The sequence below is a fragment of the Saccostrea cucullata genome, unplaced genomic scaffold, assembly GCF_032062105.1.
Source record: "Saccostrea cucullata isolate Sc308-1 unplaced genomic scaffold, CSIRO_AGI_Scuc_v1 ctg4689, whole genome shotgun sequence".
In the NCBI taxonomy this organism is placed as follows: domain Eukaryota; kingdom Metazoa; phylum Mollusca; class Bivalvia; order Ostreida; family Ostreidae; genus Saccostrea; species Saccostrea cuccullata.
Genome location: NW_026935169.1, coordinates 15064 through 38770, shown reverse-complemented (window position 1 = coordinate 38770; position 23707 = coordinate 15064). Strand labels below are relative to the sequence as shown.

Below are 23707 nucleotides of genomic sequence, written 5' to 3'. Positions count from 1 at the left end.
AAAGACAAGCAACGGTGTTTTTAAAATACATGTATTGCAATTTAAATGTGACATGAAAAATGAAGTAACATACAAGAGTTTACAATGATTTATATAATCAACATTGATCTTGAATTTAAAAACTGATGTTAATTAATGAACTATCTTTTACAAAAAAAAAAAAAACAAAAACAAAAAAAACTGAATATTTAATGATCTGTTTAAAACAGATGTAACGTGCAAAGAAGGTCACTGCCTGTGAACCCCCGCAGGCTCGTACCCGTGATAAAAACGGATAGCCTTGAGATGCTGCAAATATGTACAATGCGCAGTCTTAATTACTTGGTACTGCGTTATATAAGGTCTTTACTGGTAGCGAACAAGTGACACTGGCAGGGAAGTCCACACACCAGCGCACTTCCACAAGAGACAAGCAGGGATGACCGCACACTTGCCCTTGCGCAGTGACAAGCAGGGATGACCACACACTTGACACTAATACGGTTCTAGTCTAGAGACACTGGCAGGGATGTCCGCACACCAATGCTCTACCACAAGATGAAGGCAGGGATGTCCACACACCTTATCTTGCGCAGCAACAAGCAGGGATGTCCGCACACTTGCTGCTTATAGATGCCAATCACAGAGCAGGGATGACCACACACTCTGTCAAGCAATAAGCAGGGATGACCACTCACTTACTACTTAAAACAGTGCAATATAAGCAGGGAAGTCCGCACACTTACATGTACCAACAAAATTTGTCGAGTTTTACCTCTAGAACCAATCTTTTAAAAAAAAATGTCAGTAAAAACCCTATATATCTTAACACCATCTATATTACATAGTGAATATTTATTTACAAACTAAATAAAACACTTATCAAGCTTCCAATCAACATATCTTTAGTAACCCAACTAAAGAAACATACAAAGATTATTATTGACCACTTTAATTCAAATTCAACACTAATTAAGTATTTATTTTCGATGTATATAATTAGTAATTAATAATAACAAGGGCGATAACTTTCGCTATAATAAACATATAGGAATCAGCGTTCCGTTTCATCACCCCCACCCCAGCTTTATGCGTCCTCGCATAAGAAAAACACATAGCGGCATTAACAAAAATGTACCAAACGCTATTTACAAAAACAAATATCTACACTGTATTCCCCATTCTGCAAAATAAAATATGTATGAATATTCTACCTAACAGAACAGTAATTACAGTAACCCTTCACATTTACCATTACGCAAAGCAAAATGCAATATTTTGCTTAACCCAATGGTAAATAGAACCAATCAGGTTCGCATGCTGGCCCTGGATGCTTCTTGTACAACATAGTCTTCCTGCCAGCGGGGAGGATGGTGCTTGCGCTTAATTTCAACTTCAACTTTATCTTTAGTATGAACAATTCTTTCATTCCCTTGGTATTCGTCTTTTGTCTCAAGCGCTTCCCCTGTATTTCCTGGGTCTTCTTCACTAAAGATATCTGCCAGTATGCCCAACACAATTGCAGTGTCGGAAACCATGCATTTCCGGAGAGACTATTCAGCGCATTATCAATCAGCGGCAATTGGTAGGTGTCTTTGACGGTTAGTCCATACAGAAGTGAGTACTGCCATCCTTCTTCTGGACTGAGCCAACACCTGCTGCCCAGGGGATAGAGGAGCGCTCTATGACCCCTTCTTCCAGCATATCATTTACATGATTGTCTATTTCCTCGGCAGCATGGAAAGGGACACGACGCAAAGGTTCCTTTATGGGATGAGCATTGCCAACATCAAGTCCATGCTCAACTGCGTTGGTCGAACCTAACTCAGAGGTACTGAGTGCAAACGCATGGGGGTACTGTCGCAAAAAGCCTCTCACTTTAGGTATCTGATCTTCTGTCAGGTCGGTACTACTGCGCCTTAATAAGACTTCAGATTTTTCTTGTAACACAGAGTTACTCTTTGCCTTTCTCTCTCTCTGTACTCCGCAGACGGATGACATTTTCCCAATATGAGTGCCACTGTTAATGGTTTTACTTTCTGGTCCCATGTTCAGCGCAACTCTGTCTGCTTTAACTAAGGTCCTCCCGACTGGAGTACCTGTCGACACGAACTTTTCATTTGGTTCCACCAAACCATGCATCTTCGTAATGCTTTTGGCCTCTGGCGCACACACTCTGCCATTTATTATAACCTCTTGATTTGCTGGAATTGGGACAGTGTTCAGCGCTACGATGCGGTAACACCCATAACTTCCTTCTTTTATAAGGTTGTATCGTCTTCCCTGAATGCACATTTTCTTCTTGGCCACATCAATTGTGCATCCATTTTCTTCCAGAAAATCAAGGCCTATGAGTCCATCATTGCTCAGATCTGCAACAACACCATCCAGTGTGCAAGAGAATCCCCTTATCTGTGTTGGAAAGGTTCCCTTACCGCTTATCTGAAGACAGTTGCCACCAGCATCCAGTATGTCACGACTGAATGAATCAAGCCTAGGTCAATCCTCTCCTGGAATTCTACTCATCAGTTCGGTAGATATTAGGCTGACTGTCGCACCTGTGTCTACCAATAGCTTCGCCTTTACGCCACAGACGTCCATTTCAAGATACAGGCCAGCGTCCATTCCGACTGGACTTGCTCCTATGGATGCTTTCTTTTCGGTCTTGACATTTCTGCTGGAAAGCTTGGTGTCTTTTGCCTTTGCACCATCACTTTCTGGGCGGTCTCTAGTAGAGGACGTAAGTAAAGGTTTAGCTTTCCTTTGCGCCTGAAAAGCTCTACAATCCTTGCGTAAATGTCCCGGCTTACGGCAAAAGTAACATCTTTTCTGTGTCCCCAATGTTTGGTTTGCTTTCCATGGTCGGAATTGCTGTGAACTTTCATTGCGCTCCGCTTTCATTTCTCTGAGTTCTCTCTGCATAGATTCAAACTTTGCGCTTAATTCCTCGAGCATTGAGACAGTTTTTCCTTCAACGGATTCAACGGTAGTTGGGCGCGCATAGTTCTTTTTCTCAGCTCTGTTGTAAGCTTCTAATTCGACAGCCAATTGTATAGCGTCATTAAGATGTTTAGGACGCGCCTGCTTTATGCGGATGCGCATTTCAGAGTCGACCAATGCGTCCACAAATTGGTCTTTAGACAGTGTTTCCCGAATCTCAGCTGACGCAGTGGGATAGGCTAAGTTGGCAAGTCTGCGAATAGCCTGTCCTAACTCAGGGAGATTTTCTCCAGCTCTTTGGCGCCGTTCATGCATCTGCACCCTGTATAGCTCCGTTTGACTCGGGGGTGCAAATCTGTCTTCAAGGGCTTGAACAAGTGTTTGATAATCGGGCTTTGTCCCCTTTGGCATGTTACCTAACACTCCTTGCGCACTTCCCCGAAGAGAAACTGCTAAATACAATTCTTTCTGAGGATATTTCCATCCACTGATTTCCGCACATGCCTCGAAATGCGCATGATAATCCAACCATGGACCACTGCCATCATACGTTGCTGGCTTTATCATGTGTCTTTGCGCTGGAAACTCTGCTAGCGCGTCGTCTCCGCTATGAGGACTTGCAAATCCAACTCTTGATCTCCTTGTTATCCCAGGGAGAAGAGAATCGTCTTGATCGTCTCTGTAAAGTTCTTCAGTACGAAGTCTACTCCAATGTTTGTCGTTTTGCGCCGCTTCTCTATCGAATCTGGTAGGAGACTCTGAATGAATGTAATCGCGGGGTCTTGCTCCGGTTTCTCTAAACATGTCCCTGAGAGATTGTCATGTAGACTTTTCTTCAAGGATAGGTGCGTGCTGGGTTAGCGCACCATCATGTTCAAGCGTTAATGACTTTTCTTCTGTCTGCCGCAATTCTCCGGAGATGCGAGATTCGCCAACACCTGAGTCTCTTACTTGGTCTTTTATACGCGGGGTCACTGGAGTCGACGACTTGAAACTTCTATTCCTGATACTTTCCTCCTTCAGCTCCGCAAGCTTCTCTTCTATCATAGATAATTCTTTGTCTATGTCTTCCATCGTGCAGCTATTCTCAAGGTATCCCACCGCTGCCACCAAATTTTATGTAACGTGCAAGGGAGGTCACTGCCTGTGAACCCCCGCAGGCTCGTACCCGTGATAAAAACGGATAGCCTTGAGATGCTGCAAATATGTACAATGCGCAGTCTTAATCACTTGGTACTGCGTTATATAAGGTCTTTACTGGTAGCGAACAAGTGACACTGGCAGGGAAGTCCACACACCAGCCCACTTCCACAAGAGACAAGCAGGGATGACCGCACACTTGCCCTTGCGCAGTGACAAGCAGGGATGACCACACACTTGACACCAATACGGTTCTAGTCTAGAGACACTGGCAGGGATGTCCGCACACCAATGCTCTACCACAAGATGAAGGCAGGGATGTCCACACACCTTATCTTGCGCAGCAACAAGCAGGGATGTCCGCACACTTGCTGCTTAAAGATGCCAATCACAGAGCAGGGATGACCACACACTCTGTCAAGCAATAAGCAGGGATGACCACACACTTATCACTTATCACAGTACAATATAAGCAGGGAGGTCCGCACACTTACATGTACCAACAAGATTTGTCGAGTTTTACCTCTAGAACCTTTTTTTTTAAAAAAATGTCAGTAAAAACCCTATATATCTTAACACCATCTATATTACATAGTGAATATTTATTTACAAACTAAATAAAACACTTATCAAGCTTCCAATCAACATATCTTTAGTAACCCAACTAAAGACAACATACAAAGATTATTATTGACCACTTTAATTCAAATTCAACACTAATTAAGTATTTATTTTCGATGTATATAATTAGTAATTAATGATAACAAGGGCGATAACTTTCGCTATAATAAACATATAGGAAACAGCGTTCCGTTTCACAGATATAAACTACACATTTTCTTGTTTATGTGTTGAAATAAATAATGAAATTGGACAAAATTGACCATTTGCCAGTGATTTTACAAAATATTGTTTTCAATGAAATAAAGAATAGAAAAAATAAAATTATATTCACTTTTGGCACACATTGTTCTATTTTTAAGGGTACTTACATGTAATACAGACAAAACTTTGATGCGTGGATTGGTATGTTTGATATTTTTTAAATGATTTTGATTTGACATTACATAAATAATAAATCCATGAAATATAAAGAAATCGTAGGTTTTCATTGGTGCTTAGATATGAAACTTTGTTTTGCATTCCATAAAAAAAAATTGCACAAATTTTTAACCTTATGAAAAAATCTTATAAATTCTCCCATTATACTTGGTAAACATTTTTCAGGTCACCAATTTAAATGTAAATCTATGAGAAATATTGCTGATTGCTGAAAAAAATTGTGTTATTTATTCTTTTTAGAGCCCTTGTATTTCTCGTTGTTTATCTTATGTAATTTCAGAGTACTCGGAGAGTGGAAAAGAAAATTAAAGTTATATTACCAACCTAAAAAAATAGTGACACCACTATGCTTCTATATAATCTCTACCCAGAGTTGTCGTTCGCTTCGCTACAACACGTATAAGTGGAACGATAACTCTGGGTACAGATCGGGGATCATCTGGTGTACTTTCATTTTCGATGAATGTACATGAAAACATAAGTTTCCAAGGAGCCCAAGTCTTAAAAATGGGTAAGAAAATTGTTAAATTATGAGTAAAATATTAATAAAAACATACGACAGAGATAGCTCTGTACATAAAAATGATCGTTAAATGAAATCAATGGTTTATGTACTACTTAGTAATGCGAGTCCAGAAGTAATATTTACATCTATATAGATCGATGTCTAGGTATTTTCTGATTGACACATTCTTTGGAAAGCGAATAAATAAATTGAAAATTCTTTAAAAATCTTCTTCTCAAGAATGACAAAGCCATAATTCATCATATTTATATTGAAGCATGCTCAAGTAGTGTAGATTCAAATTTGTTCAAATCATGACCCCCGGGGGTAGGGCGGGGCCAAAATGGCCGACCAAAGTTTAAAGATATATATAGGAAAATTCTTTAAAAATCATTTTCTAAAAAATAGCAAATCCATGATTGGTCATTTAAACTTTACGATAAAAAGCCATTTTCTACTTTTTCCTACCCTTAGTGCTCTGGTGAGCGATGTGGCCCATGGGCCTCTTGTTTTATGTTTATCATTAATTTCAATTTCTTGACAAAAATAAGAAATTTTTTTAAAAAATGTACTCGTACTAATATCTGCTTATTGATCAGTAGATTTAATTGTAAAACCTTTCCTAAGATCTAATAATGCTGACGGGGATATTGGGGGGGGGGGGGGGGGCTAAATTATTGGAATCATGAAGAAAAGGTTGAATCAGTGTGAGTTGTTACTAATCAAAACAAAATACTTATTTTCTGCCAAAAAAAATATATATTTAGATGTTCAGCAGTGCTTATTTACCTTTGTCTTAATGCAGAAAGGTAAATATTTATGACACAAGAGTAAAAAAATTAATGAAAAATTCATATTCTCGTTTATTTTATCATAAAGATATACTTTTTTTTCTTTAATGAAATTAAAAATAAATAATTTCTTCCAAAATATATGAATTACAACATTTTTACACAAAGACTTTTTATGATGTTACCTATTATGTTAAAAATACTACAAGAAAACGGGGTGATACTTGCAATTTGCTTCATTATATTTTTTCATAGAAAATGAATTACATTAGACTACATTATAACGCACATTAGTCTTTATTGGTATTTGCTTTTGGCGAATCTTGTTGCCATGGTTACTAAAAATCTAAAAATAGACATTTCTTAGAAATACTTTCCAAATGCTATTCCTCTTACAGTTTTGGTTTAATTTCAAGATAGCATGGCACACAAGTATACTAAATTAAGATACATAATTGCATTTTTAAATCCAAGTGTTAATTTTCACTTGTTGTACGTACAGACCAGTAAAGCTACTGTCTCATCAGAGACTTTTGGTTGTATGAACAATTTGTTTTATATCAAACCTGGGAATCTGAAGACTGCAAAGATGACGTCCCATATGAAAAAGTACTATTAGAATTCAATCGGAGTATTCAGTTGTCCACTAGTTGACGGTCAACTGACCGTCAATTGACCATTAATTGAATTTTTGCCATGCAAATGAGGGAGCGATCAACTCATTTGCATAGAGTGGACCACTGTTGAATGCTCCTCTATTTTCTTTGCAGTTGACCGCTTGTTGATTACTCCTCTATTTCCTTTGCAGTTGACCGCTAGTTGAATACTCCTCTATTTCTTTTACAGTTGACCGTTAGTTGAATACTCCACTATATCCTTTGCAGTTGACCGCTAGTTGAACACTCCTCTATTTCCTTTACAGTTGACCGCTAGTTGAATACTCCATTAGTCAGTGCACGTTGGTTGCATTCATTAAATTTTTGAAAAAATGGAGGGAGATTTGAAATCTAAGACAAGCAGTGTTTTTGAAAGTATGAAAAGTCAAAACATGGAGTTTCTAAATTGACATATATGAACTTGTAAATCTAATTGCATTATGAATTAATAGAGCTGGCACACTCTGACATTAGTTGTTACATGCCTTCTTCATTTTTTGTGCAGAAAAGGTTATATATAGAATCAGTCTAATGCAATGGTAATTTTTACCAACACAACAAGAAACACAACAAAACACTTGATGCATGACAAGTTTTCAGAATTCTTTCAATATTTAAAAAGTACACAAAAATAGGGACCTATATTGGCTACAGTGTTTTGTATTCCTATTATCTGTTTAAAAATAACAAGCTTAGTAAAACAAATCTTTACATTTTATATACTTACAATAATACATGAGATATATTTCACACGCTGAATCATCACGAAGACAATAATGTTTCAAATCAAAATTCCCAGAAAACACACATGTACTGATTCAAATCTTGGTTGTTGTAATTATGGTATAACAAACCCGATCTATGATAATGTAATTTTGAACCCAACATAAATGTAGCGTGGGAGAAATTTTCTAACAAGTCGGAGTGTTCAACTAGTGGTCAACTCTTGTTTTGCATGAAATTTCAAAGTATTAGCATTCAACTAACGGTCAACTGGCCGTTTTATGCAAATCAGTTGATCGCTTTTCAGAAAAGCATTCAACTCCGAGTGGTCAACTGTTTTCGCATTATCAGTTGACGACTAGTTGACGGTCAACTACACATTTTCGTATGGGGTATGTTAAAGATCATCAATGATTAACTGAAGTAAACCTATTTATCTCTAAGAGTTTGTGTCCCTTGTGTAATAGATTTAATAACATTTTGTTAAAAAGAACTCTAAAGAATTAAAGCCATTAATATGGTACGTTTTATTCTTACAAAGCGTATACATAATCTCAGTTAGGCTGCTTTTTCGCATAAGGCCTGAACCTCTGCACTGCAGGGTAGATCATTCCAAAGAAGCTTTCCACCAGAATTGTGGACAACTCCACAATCCTCCTTACCACCGTCGTCATTTGGTTCCCTCTTGCCCCAAGCAGTGTACGTTAACAATTTTCCAGTAGAAGACCATCTCCACTCTCCTTCTTTATGTGAATCTGTAGCATCGATCCAAGCAGAAGAGCCTGTTAAAGCATACTATTTTGTTAACAAAATTAATAGTGAAGAGGTCCGAAATTTTTTTTATCATTTAGAAATGTAACTGAACAGCTGATTCCCGCATTAAAAAGATTATTTTTAATGTCATATTGATTAATTTTCATGAAACAAATAAAAATCATTATGATACCTAAAAAATTATTATCCCTCCTTTACATTTGTCTTCTACTGGAAAATTGTTAGTCTGTGTGATTTACACACCAATAACTCATACAGAAGTCTTAAAACATTCCTTAAATAAACATGGCAACTTTTCTATCGCCGGTTTAAATCTAAAAATGATATATTTGACTAACATCCCATATTTCACTGTTTTTATTATTCTACAAGCTTCCTCATACACCTATTTATGTTTCTTGAAAACATAACTCAACAGCTATTGTTTAAGATATAGAACAGAAAAATAACGACAGAACATTTTTTTTTCTCGATTAAAATGCAACTTATTCTGCCTTCATAAAGAATGAAAGTCGTATAACGAATTTAATTTTCTATGATATTGAAAGAATAATATAATAAAAAAATCCTCTCGGTTAATGCTTATACATACTGCAATTAAATATTTTTTTTTCTATTTCACAAGAGGAGACAACAAGAAGATTAAATGAAAAGGAGAAAATCTTGGAGCGCCTGAAAAAGAATTTGAGGGCTTTAAAGGAATCAAAGAATGTTCTCTTAGTTGGATCACTCGGAGTAGGAAAATCATCATTGATAAATTCGACCATTACAGCCCTGACGGGGAAATACGACTTTTATGCCGACATTGGCGGTGGAGACAAGCACGTCACCACCACATTTCACAGGTATGTATTCAACCCTCCCCTTTCTCTTCATAATAAGGACATTCCTCGTGAACTGAGGCTATAAATGGATTTGACTTCTTATCATTCTTTTTTCTATTTACTTCATTTTTCATTGAGTTTTATTGTTAATTTAAAAAACTTGTGTTTTATAACTAGTATTGTCGTTTTTATTTACTATTTATTGCTGGACAAAGATAATTAAAAATGTACATGTGTACATTTTCTAAAATACGGAGACGCTCGATCAATATTTAAAAATAGACAGGTTACTGACATGCAGGTTAGTATTGTATTTATAGTGAATTTGACTAAAGAATGTTCCGAGTACTTATGTCAATAAATACGACTCACGGTGGGTGTGACCGTACAACAGGGGATGCTTACTACTCCTCATCCCACCTCTGGTTATTCAGGGGATCCAATTATTTTGCCATGTTCACGGATTTGATTTGTATTTTAGATCAATCACTATCCGTTATCTTTAATCTTCACCATTTTTTGAACATTCTATAGAATCAGCCGAGATGAATATTGGGACCCTGAAGATGAAGGAGATAAATTGCTCTGCCTCCCAACATTCATCGACATTATTGGACTGGACGCTCAACTGTCGTCATCTGATGAGAAAGAAGACACGGTTAACAGTATGTTGATGAATCTGATCATAAACGGGAGACTACCGGAGAATTGTGACCTACTGGATGTCAGCAAACAACTTAAAGCGGGGAAAACAATAAAGGACCGGAGCGAAGAAAAAAAGCTTACAGTGGACATCATAATGGTTGTGATTTCAGCAAAGAGCCCAAGCATTCCACAGACACTCATCGACGAAATCTATAGGGAGGCAAACATAAAAAAGAGAAGTAAATTTCCTGATTCTGATAAAAATCAGAATGCAATAAAATATCAATTAATATCAATCTTAAATATGTTACATTTGAGATGCATTCATGTCGTATCTTGCATATTGAGATTCAAAAATACATGTTCTTGTAATATCTCAAACAAAAATTTGTTATACTGAATTTTATATTTAATTACAAGCTTTTTTTATATCTGTAAGTATATACATTTTAAGTTTCATCATATCTAAAGTTTTGAATTAGTACATGTACTTATGATGACATGTAAGTGTGTGTAAAAAAAGAGAAACTATTTTTTAAAGAAATACCTGTGTTTGCTGTTTTGACAAAAGTGGACAAATGTGATATGTCTGAACAGGAACTAGAGGATAAAAAGACTGAAATATGTGAGGCTATTGGTATTACTCAAGACAAACTGCTGCTGTGTAGAAATTATCAACCTGGAGACGCACCAGATATTGAGACAGACATCAAAATACTGGAGTTCTTGACCACGGTATTTCATACTATGCAACTCTGATTGTTTAAAAGAATTTTTAAGGCAAGTTCCTCTTATATTTTTTGCATTAGCCTAATAATATTTTGGAATATGATTGGGAGTGTCTTAGCGATGTAAAATAAGGGTTTTGAATTTCGATTTTCAAATCGGGGAAGCTTTTTTCCCTCAAATCAGATTTTCCTGTTTCTTGAACTCTTCTTACATTTTTTGTTGTAGTCAAATCATCCTTCGGATGAAGTTGGTGGTGGGTTGTAGATGTGCAATGATTTCAGAATTTTTATTTTCATTGAAGGGACTAGTACTACATGGGGGTCAAAAATGATCTTTGTTAAAAAAAACCTGATTCTCTAATAAACTCCTCTCAGATTTCACAGTAGTCCAAACTTTGGGAATAAGTGTTGGAGTGTCCTGTAGACATGCAGTCAAGAATAAGAATTTTTTTCACTAGAGATGATTGAAAGTAGAAAACTTCTTTTTGCGTAAAAAATAGATTTTTATAGAAACATTTAAGTGCAGGTATTACTGTACTTTGTCAGTACTTAGATATATCTAGTCATCTTGTTAGCATATATAATTTATCACTGGGTCGCATTTTGCACGCCTCTTTCGTATCATTTGTTAGGCCTTTAGTTTTATACATAAAATGACCTAAATTATTTGTTTCTCTGATCAATGCATGGTCAGTATGGGATGCTTATTTTTCCTATGCACCAGATCCCCCTCTAGAGTTTTCAGAGTCCGCGTTTTATGTAATTTTTACCATTTTATATATAGGTTATTTTTTTTAGTCAGGCAAGTTTGTTATCTTTAACTCTTTTCCATTTTAATAATATCTGAAAACGTCATGAATCTTAATTTTTGAGTATATAAAATAGCTGATTCAGAAAAATATTGAAATTAATATTTTTGCTTGTCAAATTTCTAATGCCAGAGCAATGATATTTGATTAATAGTTTTTAAGACATTTTTAAAATGAGGTAAATTTTTAATAAATTTTTAAAATGAGGTAAATTTTTGATAATCAAGTTGATGAAGCAAGAATTTCAGCTGTCTCGTTGAAAGTCATCAGTTCTGTGGTCGATACAATGACCTTGTCAGCATATACAATTTATCATTAAGTCAAACGCTGACTGACGTTTTTCATACTTATTTTTAGTCCATTATACGAGTACACTGAATTGACGACGTTATTTCCCGATCATGACAAGGAGCACACGGCGGGTGTGACCGGTGTCGCATAATATACGTTCCGGGTAACTTGGCGTTCCGGCCGGAACGCTAAATATCTATAATATTGGTTCCGGGCCATAATAAATGTTCCGGCCCGCGTAAGATTGGTTCCGGCTGTAAAAAACGTTCCGGGCAACCAAGCACCCTATTAAACTCTCTATTTATATTTAATATTGGCTGTTAATTTTAGTTTTCTTCTTTCTTTTATACTTTCGTATATGATGCAGCAGGATTTAATCGTAAGACATACATATGTGTTTACATTTCAAGTCAGAATATGCGGTCTTTTTACCAGAGACATTATATATTTATTGATTTCTCTGATTTAAATATTATATTAATCCATGAAATTCCAGTTGATTATTTTGATTCTTTGTAAACAAAAGAAGGTGTGAAACTTGTTTACATTGATATACCCCCCATCGTGCTGTTTTACGATAGACTTATCCGGAACGTTAAATATGATCATAATTTTGGCTCCGGGCTAACATATATCTTCGTCATAATGTGGAAAAGGAACTTCAAAGTAGCAAAAATAGTTGAAAATGCGCCTAGTGATGCTAACCCGGAACGTTAAATATGATCATAATTTTGGTTCCGGGCTAACTTATTTTCGTCATTAATTGGACTAGAATAGAAACATCAAAGTAGCAAAAAAATAGTTGAAAATGCACACAGTAATGCTAACCCGGAACGTTAAATATGATCATAATTTTGGTTCCGGGCTAACTTATTTTCGACACAGTGGAAAAAGAACTTCAAAATAGCAAAAGATTTTTAAAATAACTCTCAGTAATAGTCACTCAGAAATATGACCATAATTTGGGTTCCAGTCTGAGTTATCATAGTCAAAGATAGGAAAAGACAGACAGACAACCCGAAATACAGGTATACAGACAAAAAACCTTTGAGCTATAGGAAAGAAATTTTAAAAACCTCCTATGGCCTAAAGAAAGCCTTAAAGATTTTGAGGTCAAAGGTCAAGGTAATGAATTCATAAATTATTTTTAACATTTTCGTTTCCATGCGATATCTATGGAGAGTAGCCTTTGAGCGGAATTTTATACCACAATCCCCTATGTCCTAATTATGAGGAAGGCCTCTAAACTATTGGGTTTGGGGTCAAAATTTCAAAGGTCAACATCGTTAATTCATATACATGTATTTGTATATTCTTTCTGGGTGTAAAACTTTCATTTCTGGCCATGGACGATATCTCAAGAAGCGTTTACGATTTTGCAATGAAATGTCATACCACAACTCCCTAACACACACCCGTCTTAACCCCCCCCCCTCTTCTTTTCCGTAATACGGGGGACATAGATTCTCTGAATTAGCTTGTTTTATAAATCATGTTTGCATGACCTTGGGTATTATTGAGAACATTTTAAAACATTCTTTCTTTACACTTGTATTTCCATGTTAGCTTCTGTTTTCCCAAAAATCACTCCCCTTAGACACTTGTTTCCGCTATCCCAGTTGGTTCTACGGATCCATTTTGTTCTGCATGTATATAATATTTTAATTAAAAAATATAATTTTATTCCCTATAAATTGTGGTCCCGTCTTACCTTCAATTGCCACGATTTGTGCAGACAAGCATCTACAATATCAGCTGCAGATCTGTAGCTCTCCGAAAAAAAATATATTGATAGACCGGAGAACTACAGTGCCACCCATTGAAAAAAAACTGTATATTTATTGCGCACAAAAAAGTGCGCTCGGTTCTCGATTTATCTCTCCATGTTTTTAAAACAATAATCTCAAAATATTACTAACCGTGTGTTCCTAACATATTCTTTCGCTGTTTCCACAACCAAACATTCCCCATAGTTGTTGTTAATAGTCCTCCTGACCCTGATATTGTAATCATCGAACATTTCACTTATTTGTACTTCCATTTTGGTTTCAAAGATAATTCGGTCCAATATGCTTCGTTCGGATGTCAACTACGAGAGTACTTGATAGAAGAAGGATATGGAAATAACGAACAGTATTCAATCTCAACGTCCATCAAACAAACATACAAAATAAGAGCAGAGCAAACACGGACCTCCGAAACATCAGAGGTGGGATCAGGTGCCATGGAGGAGTGAGCATCCCCTGCCGACCGGTCACACCCGCCGTGTGCTCGTTGTCATAATCAGGAAATAACGGAAAAAAAATCCGTGGTCAATTCAGTGTATAAATAATGGACTAACAATTGGTATGAAAAACGTCAGTCAGCATTTCATTCAATGATAAATTGTATTTGCTGACAAGGTCATTGTATCGACCATAGAATTTACGAAATGATGACTTTAAACGAGACTGTTGATATTCTTGTTTCATCAACTTGCTTGTCAATAATTTACCTCGTTTAAGAAATTGTTCATACGTAGAGCATGCTCTAGCGTATCGAATCAACTGAGATATAAATACTCCGTATGCAGGTGATGAAGGTATATTGCTGCATAAGTAAGGGAAGTTGACGATAGAAAAGTTAAAGTCATCACGTTTATCATATAGCTTGGTTGTTAGATTACCATTTGTGTCTTTTTCAAGTAAAATATCCAAGTATGAAGCAGAAGTGTCGGACTCTGTGGTATCTTTTATCTCAAGCTCACCAGGATATATCGTGTCGACGTAGGAATGGAAATTATCATTATTAATTGACAATACGTCGTCGATATACCTAAATGTCGAGTTGAAGGCCACAGCAAGTGTTTTTTTCTTTTCACGTAAAAGATTTTGCATAAATTCTGCTTCATTTGAATATAAAAATAAGTCTGCTAATAACGGAGCGCAATTTGTACCCATGGGAATTCCAATAGATTGTTGGAATACCTGGTCTCCAAAAACCACATAGATATTGTCAATCAGAAACTCAAGCATCTTCTTGATGTCAACTTCAGAGTACTTATGTGTGCAATCAGAATCTGTTTTAACAAAATAATTTTTCAAATGACCAATGACGAGGTAAGTAAATTTACGAGTTCCATTTTTGTTGAAGAAGCAGCTGTCAATGATATCAAAAAGTCTGGATTTTAATTTGTTGTGGGGAATTGTTGCGTATAAAGTTGAAAAGTCGTAAGTTTTTAAGCTGTTGATTTTTGTATAAAGCCTTGTGATTTTAAATTGTCCAAAAGTTCTTTAGAATTTTTAAGTATCCACATCTGATTTACACCACTTCTTGAATATATAGTTGTACAGTACTCTTGAAGTTTTTCCTTCACTACTGTCAATATTTTAGTGAGAAGTAACGAAAGAGGCTTGGTTGAACATTTACTGGAACCTGCAATGTATCTTTGTTTGTAAGGATTCTTATGAAGTTTCGGAATCCAATATATATAAGGTAGTTCAAATTCATTTTGGCTCTGTGGAATATTAAAAGTATTCAAAACTGACAGGTGATTTTGAAGAATTTCTTCCTTAGAAAGAGTAGTATATGTATAAGTACCACTTGTAGAATTAAATCCAAGGTCTTCTAAAATGCAATTTATATAATGAGCCTTACAAACGAAGACAATGTTGTTACCTGCTTTGTGGCCAGGAACCAGTACGTACTGATCGTGTAATCTATCTAATTCTTTTTTCACTTTTGGTTTATTTAACACAGAAGGATAGATGGTTTTCATTTTGCCCCTCAATCTTTTAATACGTGACTTTAACATGGATCTGATACATTTAATCCATTCTGACAAAGTGTCAATGTCTTCTTTTTCATATCTAGCCCATCGTCTGGCGTAATTTTCAACAGAATCCATAATATTTATGAAATTCCGACGCCAGTTGAAGGATCGGGGTTCCCTATATTTAGGACCTTTTAAAATAAGTGATCTAAGGTCCTCATTACGAACTATATTTACGTCACCTGTAATAACGTGTCCAGCAGGACTATAGTTATAGGGCGAAGAAGAACATGAACACGAAAAGGGATTATTTTTCAGATAGTCGATATCCAGGCCATGTAATGTATTTTTGTAATTGAAAAGTTTGGAAGCAATGGTCGATGTATATTTGTAGGAAATACAAGGCGTAGTCTTTAACTTGAAATATGGTGGAATACAAGACTGGACCCTTTTGTGATTAAGAATATTACTAATATTTACCGCGTCAATTCCTTTATTGGCATATTGAAGTTTAAGGAAAAGACGGATTGTTTTAGCTGCATTTTCTTCCGTGAAACGTGCGGGTTTAAAAAGCCTATGATGTGCAATATCCATAATCACAGAACCGAGCCTATATTCAGGTGTCGAGGAATCTAAATTTGGATGTTCCTTGGTCTTTTCAAGAAGACTATTTAAAAGTTTCAAAGGGACAGAGTAAAGTTTGGTTCGAATATGATGTAGACCTAACTGCTGATTTACATAAGGTAGTAATGAATCAAAAGAGACGTCGTGTATTGCAGGTTTATTGTACGAACGATGTCCATGACTACGTTTACGTCTCTGAGTATTGTTAAAAAGTCCCATCACATTTACATTATTACACTGCGGGCTTGTAAGATTTCCCACACTATCGACATTGTCATTACATCCATAGGGAAAGGCTGTCCCTAGTTTCCTAATCCAAACTTCTTCACGTTGTCTACGGAAAGGTGTACTCAAAGATGGACTATTTGTGTGGTGATAAATCTTTTCCAAAATTCTAACTTTCATTGATAAAATAGAATGATCAGGTGAATTAAAATGTTTATATAAAAGCTGCTGACCACCATGATTTATTTGAAATCGATGACCTGATATTCTTTTGTTAAGCGATCCCTTGGTTTCACCGACATAAATAAGTCCACACAGATTACATTCTATTCCATAGACAACATTAGAAGATTTGCAGTTCAGATTTTCCCAAGTTTTGGTATAGAAGCTCTGTCCAGTAAGATTACTGGTGAAAGAAGTGTCAGTTAACAAAATGTCACAGGTTTTACAGTTTCGCACAGAACATTTTGAAACCGAAGACATTGGATCGCAAAAGGAATCATCCAATATATTTGTAATAGAAACTTTACACTCTTTCAATTTGGTATATGATGTATTGGTTTTATACCAAAACTGGGAATCTAAAGACTGCACATATGACATATGTTTAATATCCCTGAGGATAATCCGAGGGGCACCAAATGAACTCCTTGAGTCTGTGTCCCTTATAGACTCAAAGGAGTGACGCCTTTTTATACTGGGCGACGCGCTAGATAAAGAAAAAGAAATTTTTTGAAATCTTTCCTTATTTTCAATTGAAGTAAGAATTTGGAAGAATTAATCAAGAACCGAGCGCACCTTTTTGTGCGCAATAAATATACAGTTTTTTCAATGAGTGGCACTGTAGCTCTCCGGTCTATCAATAAATTTTTTCGGAGAGCTACAGATCTATTTTTTTCGGAGAGCTACAGATCTGCAGCTACTACAATATGCCATGATCCTGCTACGTAATTTTACAACAGTGATGCTCCAAAAAAATAATAGAACTTTATTCCATGTTTTGCAAATTAATAATTAAAAATTAAACAAAACTTTTACATTTTTGCAACTGTTATAATTGAAACTCCCCCATAACAAAATGTTGGAATATTGATAAACAACTTTTCATTTTGTGGGGCTGTTGAAATATAATCTCCATTTTCTTTTAAATTGGAGAAGGGGTGAGATTTTTAAAACACGTAGCGCAGCTACATGAACATTATTGCAGTTTACCTTTAACCTACATGTACCTGTGTAAATGTACATTTTTTTTAACCTTCATGTATTTATTTAATATTTTTTTCTCCGAAGCAGTATTTTGAGATTTTTCAATATAATGACATTGGCGTCAGAAGCAAATTGAAAGGGGGGGTGGGGCTTAAGTGAAAGAAAAAATCAAACCTACAAAAAAAATCTTGACAGGCAAAAAAGGAAAATGTGTCAATTGTCTAAACACGAAAATTCTATTTCGTGGGGGTTGGGGTTGGGGGGGGGGGGAGTTATGATAGAACTTCTTCCAGTGCCAGTATTTTTTCCAAACACTACCATTTACCCTTTTTTAAACTCAACTGCAACGTGTCGGTTGAAAAAGTGTGTGTGTGTGTGGGGGGGGGGGGGGGTAAACCTACGCCCCAATGTACGATGTCTATATTATGCCTATTTTTGCAAAAAAAGTGGGGGCTAAGCCTCCCTACTCCCACCCCCTCCGGTTCCGACGCCTATGAATGGCATGTATAAAACGATCATATTTTTACCAACTTCATCGTGTTTTATGTATTCAAACGCCCATGCAGAAATAATTATTTTTACCACATATCTTAAGCGGTTGGTGGTTAGGACATTCCTCGAGGTAACACTAATGTGCATTTTAATTCCTTTAAAACAAACAAATAGCAAAAAAAAAGACGAAAGAAAAAAAAAGAAAAAAAATATTTTTTTTTTTTTTGATCGTATTAAATAAAAAGCCGAGCCAGTCAACATATATTGTCTTTACTTTTCATATCTCAATTACTATTTTTTTTCTTCCGACGATTAAAAAAAATATCATTTTCATTAACTACACGTGTTTGGCTTTTTGGTATTAAAGGGAATAAACCATACTCGTATTCTTATGTTTCCATGTTTATTTCATTACAGAATAAATCACATCATCATGAAATACATGTACTGTACCTACATGTAGTATGAAGATTAATTTAGAAGAAAATAAACCATATACGTAACATTCTTCAACAGTGAATCATATACATATTTCAAATGGAATATAAACCATATATCATGCCATTTCATCAATAATATCTAATTATGAAAAAAAATCTTTAATTATGAGGAATGGAAGCCGTGTTTGAGCCTCGACTTGTCAACACGTGTAATATCATCTAAACAGAGAATTTAATTCCGTAAATATATAATTATCAATATTTGTTCTTTACTTTTATCGAATTCTGAAATAAAAAATTTATCAATTAATTAATTCTTTGACATTGTGTTTCTTTAAATGTTAGTCTTTCGTAAACCCGGTCTTAAATTGTTTATCTCCTAACCATGCTCTTAACCTGTCTTTACGGGTTTGCATGCATTGAAGCGAGAGATTCACACCTGGCATGCACTAAATAAACAAAAGGAATTGAGTTGTAGATAACCGATTTGTATACATAAGATAAACAAAGCCTTATAATGCGACCAAAGTCATATGTATCAGAAAGAGTATCATCAGGCTATTTATTCATCTATTTTTTAAAATTGCTAAGTACAAAAGATTGCGCGACGCATGAAAATAGAATGTCGCTGCGTGATGCTAAAACCTCAAGAAAACCCCCCACTAATTCCATGACTCAATGTGGAATGAAATCTGGACAGATACCGCGATTCGAAGATTGAACTCATGGCCGGAACCTATCTTACAGTAAAATCCGGAACCAATATTATGATTTTAAGGTTCCGGCCGGAACGTAAAATACCCGGAACGAATATTATGCGACACCGGGTGGCAGGGGAAAGAGAAACATTTTTAGTCTAGACAATTTGTAAATGTAATTATACATATAATAAAAAACACAAGTCTAAATTTCTGGATAACTACTTGAAATCTCAGGAAATGAATACATTTCACTCAATGATAAATTGTATTTGCTGACAAGGTCATTGTATCGAATATAGAACTTACGAGATGATGTCTTTAAACGAGACTGCTGAATTCTTGTTTCATTAACTTGCTCGTCAATAATTTACCTCGTTTTAAAAATCGTTCGATACGTAGAGCATGCTCTTGCGTATCGAATCAACTGAGATATATAATACTCCTTATGCAGGTGATGAAGGTATATATTGCTGCATAAGTAAGGGAAGTTGACGATAGAAACGTTAAAGTCATCACGTTTATCATAGAGCTTCGTTGTTAGATTACCATTAACGTCTTTTTTAAGTAAAATATCCAATTATGAAACAGATGTATCAGACTCTGTGGTATCTTTAACCTCAAGCTCACTAGGATATATCGTATCGACGTGGGAATGGAAATTACCATTGCTAATTGACAATACGTCGCCGATATATCTAAATGTCGAGTTAAAGGCCACAGCAAGTGTTTTCTTCTTTTCACGCATAAGATTTTTCACCAATTCTGCTTCATATGAATATAAAAAAAAGGTCTGCTAATAACGGAGCACAATATTGGAATTCCAATAGAATGAATAGATTGTTGGAATACCTGGTCTCCAAAATCCATATAGACATTGTCAATAAAAAACTCAAGCATCTCTTTGATGTCAACTTCACAGTACTTGTGTGTGCAATCAGAATGTGTTTTAACAAAATAATTTTACGAGTTCCATTTTTATTGAAAAAGCAGCTCTCAATGTTTTCAAAAAGCCTGGACTTTAATTTATCGTGGGGAATGGTTGTGTATAAAGTTGAAAGTCGTAAGTTTTTAAGCTGCTAATTTCGTTAAAACTTGTGATTTCAAATTGTCCAAAAGTTCTTTGGAGTTTTTGAGTATCCACATTTGATTCATACCACTTCTTGAATATATTGTTGCACAGTACTCTTAAAGTTTTTCCTTCACTACTGCCAATATCTTAGTGAGGAGTAACGAAAGAGACTTGGTTTAACATTTACTAGAACCTGCAATGTATCTTTGTAAGGATTTTTATGAAGTTCCGGAATCCAATATATTATATAGGGTAGTTCACATTCGTTTTGGCTCTGTGGTTTATATTAAAAACTGACATATGATTTTGAAGAATTTCTTCCTTAGAAAGGGACGTATTAGTATAAGTAGGATTACCACTTGAAGAATGAAATCCTAGTTCTTCTAAAATGAGCCTTACAAACGAAGGCAATGTTGATACCTGCTTTGTCGGCAGGGACCGGTACGTACTGATCATGTAATCTATCTACACAGAAGATTAAATGGTCTTCATATTACCCCTCAATCTTTTAATACGCGACTTTAACATGGACCTGATACATTTAATCCATTCTGACAAGGTGTTAACGTCTTCTTTTTCATATTTGGCCCACCATCTGGCGTAATTTTCAACAGAATCCATAATATATATGAAATTCCGACGCCAGTTGAAGGATCGGGGCACCCTATATTTTTAGGATCTTTTAAAATAAGTGATCTTAGGTCCTCATTATTTAATATATTTACGTAAACTGTAATAACGTGTCCAGCAGGACTATAATTATAGGGTGAAAAAGAACATGAACATGATGGAGAATTATATTTCAGATACTCGGTATCTAGGCCATAACTTGGCACACAAGTTGACTACACAAAGATACATATTTTTTTATTTTGATAAACGGTGTCGACAATGTAACTAAAAATAGAAATTTCAGTGAAATACTTTCAAAATGCTACACCTCCTACAGACTGGTCTGGTTTTAATGTATCATGACATGGAAGTAGACTTAACTGAGATTCATAATTGTCTTTATCGTTTTTTTTTTTAAATTTTGATGAAACATGTTTCCATGGTAACTAAAATTAAAATTTCTGAAAAATTATTTTAAATGCCTACTCCTCCTACAGTTTTATTATGGTTACAGTCTTGCCAAAAAAGATACTTTACCAATTAAGGATTATTTTATTTACTGCTGTAGCAAAGTTTCAAGTCCGTCTGCTACTTTTCTCTTCCTTTGTTATAAATATAAACAAGTAGAGCTTCAGTCACGACAGAGACTTTTGGTTTATCAACTTACGTCAGACGCAGCCGAGATTAGAACTCACGACCTTCTGATCACTATGCGAGCTCTTGAAAAGCAGATAAAAAGATAGCAATATGTGGCGGGAAGTAAATATTTCTGTAGATTTTTTTTTATCTTTGTCTCCATCCTCACAGTTCTTGGTTTTCCCGTGTCAAATAAACCATATTATCTCATTGATAATTTGAACTGAACACTGAGATCTTCTCTTAAAGAGCACTTAAGAAATGGGATCGAGTTGCAAGAAAGTGAATAGTTGGTGTTTAATGGTATTTCTTTTTTTTTTTAAATAAAAATGTTAAATTAACGCTTTCTATAAAAACGCCAATTTTGCAGATCTTTTCGTAAAGTGATTAAATATTTAGGTATAACATGATTCCTACATGTCCTACAACCCCTTTTCAAAAGTGTGTAATTTAGATGTATTAATAAAACAAAAACCCCGTGCATTAGAAATAAAGTAGGATGGTTAAATGTAAAACGCAAGTGCTTTTGAACATCAAATCATAGTATTTCATACTTTACTAGATGTTATAATGTCTTTCTAGGCTTCTTACTTTCTTATTCTTTTTATTATAGCTGTGTAACCCGCGTTTTAAGGCAGTCACATTGGAGAAGGTTGAATTTGAAGAACCTGAACCTCCACCCCCTCCACCGACACCAGCCCCCTCTCCCCCACAAAGTAGTTCATTCTGGAAAACGGCATTACAGTGGGCTTTTGTGGTGGCTGTTATTGCTTTCTTCTTGTACTTAATACAGCAGATTTTGTCCAAAGATAATAGATACAATCAAAACACGATGAATCAGAGAAAAATGTAAGTTTTCTAATGATGCTGTAAAATGAATTATGCATTTATTGGCAATATGTACATATATTAACAGTTGTGATAATCTTTCCACTGTGACAGTTCTGAAGTTTTTTTTTGTATTCCATGCAAACCGTCTTCTGTGAAAAATGCGAAAAAAGCATATGATTTATATAAATTTATCAAAGGTTGTGTTACTTTCGTTTTGCTAAAAGATGTCAAAAAGAACAGTCTCACATCCTTTAGAAATATTACTTGTTTTACACGCTCTAACAAAAGATTGAATTTATTATCAACGTAATTGATATGAATACTTTGTCTAATTAAGGGATTTCTTCTATATTTCAATTACTCAGTATATTTTTTTTTAAAAAAGGAAATTCATTCCATGACATATGTATTTATTATTATATTTTGTACACACATACGTTATATAGCTATAATGAATGTTGTTTCACCAATTTTACCATTAAAAAGCATTATGAATAATATTTTGTCGTTTTTCATTCACTGTTTACGTGAAATGGAATTTAAAAAAAAACTCGTCAAATAAATGTATGAAGAGTTTTGATAATGTTGCCCTCATGACAGATCTGAACTTCATCGTATTCTAATACAAACTGCATGTGCTCTGTGAAAAAAATTCGCGTGACAATAAATAAGATCTTCTTGCATGTGATTTCTGTTGTTTCGTTTGTGCTGCTACACATGTAATGATTGTCAAATAGAAAAAAAAATCACACTTTCTCCAGAAATATCACCTTTTCCACGCTCTATCATACAATGAATTTATTTCTATATAACATATGAATACCCTTTGTCTAGCAAATCGATTATCTTTGTAAAAAATGATAAAATGGAAATAATTTTTTTTTAAATAGTTTAATCAAAAAATGTTTCGATTCCTTGTTATGTACGCGTATTTAAAAGTTTAACAAATTTATTTAAAACTTTTACAAATTTATGCTACAAAATAATAAATATTCACACCAACTTTACCTTAAAAGATCAATATGAATGCATGTATTTGTTTTATTCATTTATCGATTCTTGCGTATCAAATCATATAAGAGATATTAACCCCCATGTGATGAACTTCAAGGTATAGTGCCGCATAAGTAAAGGAAGTTGACGATTGAAAAGTAAACGTCGTCAGGTTTTTCATAAAGCTTGGATGTGAAATTACCATTTACGTCTTTTTAAAGTAGAATATCCAAATATGAAACAGATGTGTCAGACTCTGT

General features: G+C 35.1%; 2 protein-coding genes across 2 annotated transcripts; one reads left to right on the top strand and one right to left on the bottom strand.

Moving 5' to 3' along the window:
* Positions 1 to 1581: 1581 nt before the first annotated feature.
* Positions 1582 to 2274, bottom strand: LOC134242080 (uncharacterized). The gene has a single exon (XM_062724100.1). The coding sequence runs from the start codon at positions 2272 to 2274 to the stop codon at positions 1582 to 1584; it is 693 nt and encodes a 230-aa protein (XP_062580084.1).
* A 3222-nt stretch (positions 2275 to 5496) lies between these two features.
* Positions 5497 to 22892, top strand: LOC134242083 (uncharacterized). The gene is made up of 5 exons (XM_062724105.1): positions 5497 to 5632; positions 9196 to 9415; positions 9929 to 10278; positions 10581 to 10774; positions 22237 to 22892. Exons 1-5 carry the CDS (start codon positions 5581 to 5583, stop codon positions 22474 to 22476), a joined length of 1056 nt encoding a protein of 351 aa, XP_062580089.1. The 5' UTR covers positions 5497 to 5580; the 3' UTR covers positions 22477 to 22892.
* Positions 22893 to 23707: the final 815 nt, after the last annotated feature.